This window comes from Echinops telfairi, unplaced genomic scaffold, assembly GCF_000313985.2.
Source record: "Echinops telfairi isolate 266 unplaced genomic scaffold, ASM31398v2 ScPeMD7_7412;HRSCAF=8450, whole genome shotgun sequence".
NCBI classification, from domain to species: domain Eukaryota; kingdom Metazoa; phylum Chordata; class Mammalia; order Afrosoricida; family Tenrecidae; genus Echinops; species Echinops telfairi.
The window spans coordinates 1,927,079-1,936,857 of NW_022111312.1; the positions used below are offsets into that span (position 1 = coordinate 1,927,079).

Here is a 9,779-nt window from a genome sequence, read left to right on the forward strand (position 1 = left end):
GCCCCCTTGGCCTCAGGCCACCATCTGACTGGCAGGGGCAGGGCATGCCCTCCTGGAGGGCTGGTGTCTCTCTCGCCAGGGGGTCTCTGTCCTCTTTGGAGCTTGTTCTCCACCGCCCCGCCCTCCCCAAGCCCTTCAGCCCCAGCCAGGCGGGTGATGCTGAGGCCTGGCCTGTAAATCTGCCGCCAGCCTTCGCCGCACTCTCGGGCAGTGATGGGTGGCTCAGAGGTGACTCTACTCCCAAAGCCTGGCTGCCTTCTCCTTTATAAATGTGACAGCGACAGCCCCTCGGACACAGGTAAATCACAATTACATTTCCGAGGGCCTCTGGGAGCGGTACGCATCCTTGAACAACCTGAGGACATAGTCATTCAAGCTCTCTCACACACACACACACACACACACACACACACACACACACACACACACACACGCTCAGGCTTTTCCACTTTTATTCCTTTTTCCCACAAGGCTCCTTCTCATCCCAGCCATCACCTTGTCACCTTCCCTTCCATGCCCCCAACTCAGAATGCATCCCTCCGTCCCTGAGGCCGAGGAGAGCCTGCAGCAGGGCGGGATTTGGGAACAGTCCACGTGGCCTGGGCTGTGGACCACAGTGGAGTCTAGACAGAGGCCAGGGTGCAGGTCCCTAGGGGTGAGCTTCAGAGCCCGGACAGTGGAGGGCCATCCCTGGCCCCGCCTCTTGGCTCCACCATCTCCAGCGCTCGGCCGTGCTCCACTCAGGGCTTCTGGTATATCTTTTCCTGGATCCCCTCCTGGAGGGCGGCGTATCTGGCTAAGGTGAAGAGGTAGTCACTGAGTCTGCAGGGGAGAGAGGCAGAGGCACCGCTGAGAGAGGATCCGAGCCAACAGAGTACAAATGACGGAGGTGAGAGGATCCGAGCCAACAGAGTACAAATGACGGAGGTGAGATGAACGGATGGGCTGGATAGATGGCGCTGGAAGTTTCTGAGTTAGCTGAGGTCCACCCCCCAGCCCTGCCCCCACCGTAGCCTCGCAGGGCAGGTGCCGGTGTCCACGCCCTGGGCTGGTTTCTAATCTTCAAAGAGAACTGGAGTGTGGGTTGGAAGCCCTTGGGCTTGGGGCATGAAAGCCCTGGATCCCACCATCGTGAGGCCTGGGTCCAGGATGACTGGCCCCAGCCGGTGCCCTGTCACACCATGGGGCTGCAAAGGCTGCTGGGAGACAGCTGTGGGCGCAGTCTGAAGCTGTGGGAAGGAGCAGAGCCGCTGGGACCCATCCTGTCCCCATGGAGGAGTGTTTCAGCCAGAGGCCGGAGCACACTCAGGTGGGCCCTTCCTGGGACAGCTCCCTGAGCACAGCTCCCACCTTCTCTTCCTGTTCAGTCCCTGCCGCTGGACGCTGGCCCTTTCCACACAGGCCTGCACAAGGCAAGGCCCCGGGCAGGCTGGGTCTGCACCTCACTGGGTCAGGATCAGCATCTACCTGGCACGTGACAGCCACACAGTGACTGACGGGCCACATCCCAGCCTGCCCCTCACGTCCACTCCATGGGACGAGTGGCCCCATGCGCACAGGACGTGCGTGCTCAGGGTCTCAGAAGCCCACCGAAGTACCTGTTTAGGAACTTGGCCACGTTGGCATCCGTCTCTCCCATCTGGACAAGGGGCACCACGCTGGAGGGCGGAGACACACCGTCAGGCCTGTGAGCTCGGCATATCATCTCCTGGGATGGAGCCCTGAGCCAAGCCACCCCCCACTGACCTGCCCCTGAGCCATTCCTCATGGAAAACCAGCAGCAATTCGACAAGGTGCCGACCCCTTGCTGGAGGCAGGTCATGTGGGTGGCCTGGCAGGGAGCCTCTTAGGGGGTGGGGCAGTGCGTGACTTTTCATTCCCAGGGGTCAGTGCGATGTGCCTCCTCAGTTACAACTCAGAGCAACCTCCAGGGAGGGCAACACACAGCACCCTGCGTGTCAGCGGGACGGCCCAGTGGGTTCCAGGGCTGGTTTCTAAGCAGCAGACTGCCAGGCCTTTCTTCCGAGGTGCCCCTGGGTGGGGTCCAACCGCCAGCCATTTGGTTAGCAGCCGAGCGCCTGACCGGAGGCATCACCTGGTGCCTCCCTCTTCACAGGGAGAAAAAGTCCCCAGCAGACCTACTTCCCAGTTCTCGGCCTCAATCTCAACTCACAGGCGCTGCCCAGCCAGTGTGCGAACCCTCTAGACGGCCGAGTGTAAAGGCCCGGGCCCAAATGTCCCTGCAACTGCAGCCACCCCCCAGGCGTGTACCGTTTCCACGCCATCCCGTCTGTCCACTGTCACTCTGCCGCTGGACAGCTGTCTGGGTGCCCAGATACTGCCTGCTCAGTCAGTCCCCACGTTGGGCCTTTGCATCCTCTCCCCAGCCCCCCACTTAAAAATTTTTTTAGTGTGATTTTGGTCAAAGTTTACAGAGCAAACTGGCCTTCCATTCAACAGTGCATCCCCATTTTAAGTCGTGATGTCGGTTGCCATCCCTATAAGGTAGCCCCTTCTTCCCATGCCCTCCCCGTTTCCTGCTCCATCCATCCTTCCCACCCAGTTCCTGCCTCCTGAGCCTTCTCCTGGGCAGGGGGTGCCTTAGGGATCTCGGGGGACTCTCTTCACTAAAGACTGTGGCCCTCTCGTGGGAATGGTCACCTTGCTGGCCTGTCGATCCAGGAGGGAATAGGCCTTCTCCATTTGTCTGCTAGTCTCAATACTGCTGACCTGCACAGCTTCTAAACCTCACCATTATTTTCTTTCCAATCCAAAGCATTTTACATTGACTGGGATCTCTGGGAGCAAAGGACACCACACAAGCAAAGGATCCTTTTGGCAAAGGACACCACCTTTGTGATATGCAACTATGGAGAGAGGTTGGGGTTTGGGGTCAGACAAACCTGGCCTCAGAGGCCCTGACTCCATCATGACCCCTCAGAACCCCATCTCCCTCCCCTCATCTCTCTCCCGGGATGGTGAAGAGCACGTCCCAGCCCAGCACCGTCTGCCGTCTTTGAGCACAGCTTTATGGCTGCTTCTCGGTAAAGCCTACGCCTTCTGTATAAATGTTGATGTTGTAGTTACTCCTTTTGAGTTTCCTTCAAAAGCCTGGCAGCAGCTTCTGGAGGTCCCTCTTCTCCCCACCTCCAAGTCAGGGCGTTTGGGGTTGGTCTGCTGACAGCTTCCACCTGCAGGGCCCCTCTAGGCCTTTCTCTACCCAGCAGCCAGCGGGGTCCTTCCCAAATGCAGAGCCCATCTCCTCAGAGGATGCTGGGAGCCCAACAGGCGCCCCCTGTCGCTCTTAGGGTGGGGCTACTCCGGATGGCCTGGGAGGCTCTGCCTCTGCTCACCGCCCTCTGAACTCAGGCCCTCCCACCACCCTTTAGTTCTTTCCAGGCAGACCGGGGGCCCCCACCTCCGCCCTCGCCGTGTTTCCCCTCTGCCTCGCTCCTCCGAGCCTTGGCATCTGGGCATGCAGAACAAGGAGAGCATCCTCTCTCTCCCGTAGGGACCCAGCACCCTGGTTCCTTTAGAACGTTGCATCTTGTGGAGGAATGTATTGCTCAGATACACACACAGTAACCAGGGCCTATGCCCACCTTTTTCACGCTCATCTGCCACATTCCCCTCCCTGCCATCCCAGTGGGTGCCCACTCAGAGCAGCCCTACAGGACAGGGTAGACCTGCCCTGTGAGTTTCCGAGACTGTCACTGGACGGGAGTAGAGAGCCCCATCTTCCTCCTGAGGATCGGCTGTGGCTTCCCACGGCTGACCATGTGGGCAGGGCTCCTCATGGCCTTGATGGTGATGTGAAATGACGTCGTGCAGTGGTTTGTTTGAGGCGCTGTGGTGTCGCAGTGGTTAAGTGCTCAGCTATTAAGCCGGAGGTCAGAGGCTTGGGCCCCGAAGCTGCTCCGGGGAAGAAAGACTCTGCTTCCATGAGGACTGAGCGCATTGGAGACAGACCCAATGGCCCGGTCTCCGCGGTCCTCTAGGGTTGCTGGGAGTTGGAATGGGCCGGAAGGCCCTGAGGCCCTGGCCCTGGTTTGTCTGGCTGTGTGTAATGACCTCTGTTTGGGATGGTGGTCTCAGCGGGCAGAGACGGGGCATGACGGAGGCCTATCAGTGAGGGGTTGGGTCCTCTCCCCACCCCACCAGGCTCCCTGCCCACCTTCTTAAGGCCCCTTACCGTCTCTCGGCTCGGCGGCACACGGTCCGGCAGAGGTGCAACACAGCGCTGCTCTTGCCCCCTGACTGGAGGACAGAGGGGTGTTGGCCAGGCAGACAGGGCACCTGTCTGTGCCCTGGGGCCCCCCTGGGGAGAGGCTGCGGGCACGCACCGGCAGGATGAAGGCTGTGAGAGGCGGGAGCTGGCTGGCGTACTTGTCAATCCACTGCTCCAGCTCCAGCACGGCCCCCTCCGGGAATGCCGTGTGCTCTGAGGAGTCGGGGCAGGCAGAAGGCACATGAGGCCCGGAGTGCGTCACCAAGGACATGCACCCTGAGGTGTCCCCTGCCTGGGGAACCAAGCACACCAACCTTACCGCCCCAGCCCATGAGCAGGGCTGCCTGGCCCAGCTGTGGGTGACTGGGAGTGACACTAAGACCTCCATCCCCCAAACCCCCCCCGCCCCACACACACACAGCAGGCTGGAGAGTTACTTAAGTGCGCCTCTCTGGCCGAGGATCGGGGTGTCGCGAGGGCAGAGCCGACATCCTGCAGCATGCACTGGACCTGGGGGCAAAACAGAGGGGAGTCCTGGTGGTGTGGCGGCTCAAGGGCCAGAGGTTCCAACCCACAGCGGGTCTGCAAAGAGGCAGCTGTTCACTTCCGTCAAAGCCAGCAGCCTCCGAAACCCTGTGGGCAGCTTCTGGGAGGGTCCCCATGTGCCGGAATCCACGTGGCAGCGATGGCTTTGATTTTGTGGTTAGCTGTTGGCTAAGGGACCACTGTCCTCGGGTCCCTTCCAATTCACAGTGACAGAAGAGAGCTGCCCCTGTGGGCTTCCGAGAGGAACTCTTGACGAGAGTAGAAAGCCTGTCTTTCTCTCTCCGGGTGGGGCTGGTGGTTTCAAACTGCTGACCCTGCAGTTAGCAGTTCAACGTGCAACTCACTGTGCCTCCGGGGCTCCTCACCAAATGGGAGGCGCTCTCCACACTGAGGGGCAGGAGCTGGGAGTCAGCGGGGCTTGGGAGGGAGGGGTGCTGAGGGTGAGGAATATGCTAGAAACAGGAGGCACAGTTGGGGTAGCAGGTTTGTGGGAACAGGGGCAGCCCATCTGGCCTGGCAGAGAGGACTCTGCAAGCTCCTGGGCCCAGAAGGGCACCTGCTTCTAACTCCACCCCCGGCCAGGCCTCTAGAGCTGGCTGGCAGCTGCGGACAGAGATGTTACAGAATGGCAGGGAGAGGACACAATGGACGCCCGGGCTAGCCCTGCCTGCAGGGGCTGGGGGTGGGGCAGTGGCATCTGTGTCCAAATGAAGAATGCTCCGTTGAGTCTTGGCTGCTGCGAGGTCATTGGGGCCAGTCACCAGTTTGAGCCTCAGTTGACCCCGGTAATATGTGCACACCAACCCCGACCTCCAGGGCGTCTGCGGGGATGGAGGACTGACCTCCTTGGGCCTGGAAGCATCCGATAGGCACAAGTCTGGGCTAGGCGGGAGGGCTGACCACCAAGGCCTGACCCTCCAAGGACCAGGTCCCAAACACCTGAGCCCCTCAACATGGCTGCGGCTGGGAAGGTGGCCAGCGGCTGTTCCTGAGGTTCCCTCTGTGGGTCAGAGTATGGCCTGTTGCTTTTACATCAAAAATCAAACTCACCGTCATCGAGTCCAGGCCAACTCACAGCGAACCTCTTGGACAGGGTAGAACTGCCTCTGTGAGTTTCCGAGACTGTAACTCTTAACGGGAGTAAAAAGCCCTGTCTTTCTTCTACAGAGCAGCTGGTGGTTTTGAACTGCAGACCTGTAGTTAGCAGCCCAATGCATCATCACTACGCCTTCAGGAGCAGAGCTGTATGACTAACACGTCGTGGGGGCTGCCTCCAGCTTCCCCGACCCCGGCACTGGCTCCTGACCCCAAGGGCCAGTCCTTCTTTGCAGTGGGGTGTGACCTGTGCGCTGTAGGAGGGGCAGCAGCCGCCCTAGGCACTTCCCATTGAATGCCAGTAGCCCTACCCTGCCCCAACTTAAAAAGACCACAGCTGTCTCCAGACGCTGCCTGGAGTCTGCGTGCCCCTTACGCTTCCCTCATAAGTGCACCCCCACTGCCCACCTGTGGGGGGAGCACCTCTCCATGTGCCCCGTTTCACAGACAGCCGGAAAGGCCCCCACCACTTACCTTCTGAAGCTCCTCAGCAAACAGGGGGCCTCTTTCTTCCATCAGCTCCATAGCAAGCCTGGGAGAGGAAGGGACAGCAACTGGCCTCTAGTGTAACAAGCCCAGGGCCTGGCTGGAAGACTCTGGGGAGGCAGGCCATGAAGCTAATGTTGCCCTAATAGCCGCGATGTCACTGTTCTTGCTGACAATTAAGAACATATTAACCTTCTGTTCAGATCGGGTGATTTCCTTCTCAGAACGCCTTTTGCTCTTCTCGTTCATCGGCTCAGCCACTACTTCTGGGCACCTCCCCTGGCCAGGCCAGGTGACTCAGTGGGGAGCAGAGCAGACCGGCTCTGTCCAGCAGAGTTGGTGGCCAGCAGGGAAGGGAGAGGCTGAGCAGATGGCACAGTGCTTGGAAGGCGAGGACGAGAGTTGCTGCCTCTGTTAGTCATCAGGGAGGGCTTCCTGGAGGCGGTGATGCTGGCAGGGAGATGGTGAAGGCTGAGTGGAGTTTCTCATGAGGCGGAGGGTGGGGAAGGCGAACAGCCCCAGACAGAGGACAGGCACCTGGCTCCAGCTCCCTCCGACTGCTGCCCCGCCTCCCGCCCCAGCCAAGGCCCTGGCAGGGAGCACGCGGCGGCACTCAGAGGGCTAGCAATGGAGTTTCAGGAAAATACTATTCTGCAGACTCTGGGGCAGGCTGGCACGTCAGTGGGGCTGATTCAGAGTTTGTAGTCGGCCTGTGATAGCCGGGCCCCTTAGCCAAGGGGCACTGCGTGAGCCAGTCAGCCTTGCAGAAAGGGTCTGTTGGCACCGCTACAACTTGCTGAGGGTGGCGAGCTGTACCACGCCGAAGCCAGGAGACCCTGAACCTGATTCTGGCCAATGACCCAGGAGCCAGGGTGGCTCTGGCTTCCTCTGGTAGAAGCTCTGAGACCCTGCTCGAGTGTCCCTGTGCTCCTGTGATCATCTCCAACACAATGTCCTGCCCCCGGGGTTCCACAGCGCAAGCCCCAGCCGGCCAGGGGTCTTCAGCCTAGGAGATGGCCCCTGTGTTTCCAGGCGGAGGCCAGCCCACCATGGACCGGCAGTCTTCAACACACTTACAGACGCCTACCCCAGCCTCCGGGCCTTACCCAATAAGCGAACTTAACTCGTCTGTCGTGCCCACAGCTTCGAACACCTGGTCGTCTTTCGGTCTCCTTTCTCCGGTGAATGTGCTAGAAAACCCTGTGGGATAATGTGTCGCCGTCAGGGAGGCCTCCAGTCCGTCCCGGCCCACAGTACAACAGAGGGAAACACGACCAGCCCCACACCATCGCCACACTGGTTAGATTTGAGCCCCACTGTGGAAGCCACCGTGTCAATCTATCTCATAGAGGGTCTTCCTCCTTTTTTTTTGCTGACCCTCTATTTACAAATCATGATGTCCCTTTCCAAGGATTACTCTCTCCTGGTAACATGTCCAGAGGACGGAAGACGGAGTCTCACCAGCCTCACTGCTAGGGGACACTCTGGCTGGACTCCCTCCTGGGCAGATTGGCACATTCTTTTGGCGGTCGTGATACGGTCGGTCTTCTCTACCCACATCATGATACACAGGCGTCTCTTCTTCAGCGAGCCTCGTCCCTGTCCAGCTTTCATGCTTGTATCACGTGGGTATCACACGTGTATCATGTGTATAAATGACTAGCTGGCTCAATGAGAACTTTCATTTCCTGGTATGTTCTTTTTTGGGGGGGAAACTTTAGGTTGAGGTATAACATAGACCCAGAAAACCCACCGGGTACAAGCTGATGAAAATAAACAAGCTTTAGTGATCCGTACCAGTGATCAAGAGCCAACACAGCCAGCGCCCTACGAGCCCCACGTCCCCTCTCCCAGTTGCTACCTGACAAGGTTACCACCATCCCGATGTCTTTCTTGAAATGCTTTCTCTTAAGGCAGTGGTTCTCAACCCTCCTTGTGCCGCGACCCTTTCATACAGTTCCTCAGTGGTGACCCCCCAACCATAACAGTATTTTCGTTGCTACGACTTCACTGTCATTTTGCTACTGTTATGAATCGTTCGACCCCCAAAGGTGTCACGACCCACAGGTTGAAACCCGCTGCTTTAAATGAAGATACCGAAAAAAAGCAAAACAAACGGTCTAGTACCTGTGTGTTGTTGGGAGTGCCTACGAGTCATTCTGCCTGAGAGACCCCAGTGTGCAACAGTGTGAACACAGGGTGGCCCTGGGTCAGCCGCACAACCACTGTCATGTTTGAACCCTTTGTGGCGGCCACTGTGTCATTCCATCTCATTGAGGGCCTTCCTCGTTTTGACTCCTTCCTAAGTAGGAGGTCCTTCTCCAGGGACTGGTAGCTCCTCATAACATGTCCAAAGTATGTGAGACGCAGGCTCACCAGCCTCACTTCTAAGGAGCATCCACCATGGCTGTACTTCTTCTAAAACAGAAAGAAAAGAGCAAAGTAGACGTCAGAAGAGACTCTGTAGAGTAGCTAAGGCAAATGGAAGAAATGATGAAGTCAAAAAGCAGAATAGACAATTCCAAAAGGCAGCTGTAGAAGACATAGTAAGATATTATAATGCAATGTACAATGTAAGACATTAGAATGCAATGTACAATGACCTGCAGCTAGAATACCAACATGTAGAACATACTCAGCCTTTCTTAAACTGGAAGAATGCAAGAAAAAATTCAAGCCTTGAGTTGCAATACTGAAAGATTCTAAGGGCCAAATATTGAGTGAATGCAGGAACTATCAAAAAAGATGGAATGAATTCACAGAGTCACTGTACCAAAAAGAACGAGTTGACATTCCACCATTTCAGGAGGTAGCATATGAGCAAGAACCAATGGACCTGCAGGGAGAAGTCCAAGCTTCCCTGAAAGAATTAGACACAAGCAAGGCTCCAGGAGTTAACAGAACACCAATTGAAATGTTTCAACAATCTGATGAAGCACTGGAAGCACTCATCTCTGCCAGGAAATTTAGAAGACAGCTAGTAGGTCAGGTGACTGGAAGAGATCCACATTTGTACTCATATTTGTACACAAAGAAAGCTGACCCAACAGAATGCTCATTATAGAAAAATACCATTACCCTCACATGCAAGTACAATTTTGCTGAAGATCATCCTAGTGGTTGTGGCAGTACACTGAGGTTCAGGCTAGATTCAGAAGAGGAAATGAAACATTGGCTGTCATCCTGATGTCAGATGGATCTTGGCTGGAAGTAAAGAATACCTGAAGGATGTTTGTGTTTTACAGACCATACAAAGGTATTTGACCGTCTGGCTCATAATAAAACTATGGACGGCCTTGAGAAGAATGGGAATTCCAGAACATTTCCCTGTGCTCATGCAGAGCCTGTACCTGGATCTGGAGGCAGTTGCGCAAACACCAAGGGAAGGCTGCGTGGTTTAATATCAGTGAAGGGGTGCATCAGG

The 9,779-nt window shown here is 56.9% G+C and overlaps 1 protein-coding gene across 2 annotated transcripts in view; it reads right to left on the minus strand.

The window, feature by feature from the left end:
• Positions 1-435: 435 nt before the first annotated feature.
• Positions 436-9,779, minus strand: part of MMAB (metabolism of cobalamin associated B) — a 15,026-nt gene continuing 5,682 nt past the window's right edge. Inside the window, exons 3-9 of one of the 2 annotated variants that reach the window (XM_045296810.1) lie at positions 7,480-7,555; positions 6,344-6,401; positions 4,666-4,738; positions 4,344-4,441; positions 4,193-4,257; positions 1,599-1,658; positions 436-822 (exon numbers count right to left, since the gene is read on the minus strand). In XM_045296810.1, the coding sequence (XP_045152745.1) occupies positions 741-822; positions 1,599-1,658; positions 4,193-4,257; positions 4,344-4,441; positions 4,666-4,738; positions 6,344-6,401; positions 7,480-7,555 (512 nt within the window). In that variant the 3' untranslated portion in view covers positions 436-740. Of the gene's footprint in view, positions 823-1,598; positions 1,659-4,192; positions 4,258-4,343; positions 4,442-4,665; positions 4,739-6,343; positions 6,402-7,461; positions 7,556-9,779 lie in introns of both variants that reach the window. The other variant, XM_004709647.2, reaches the window with a different exon arrangement.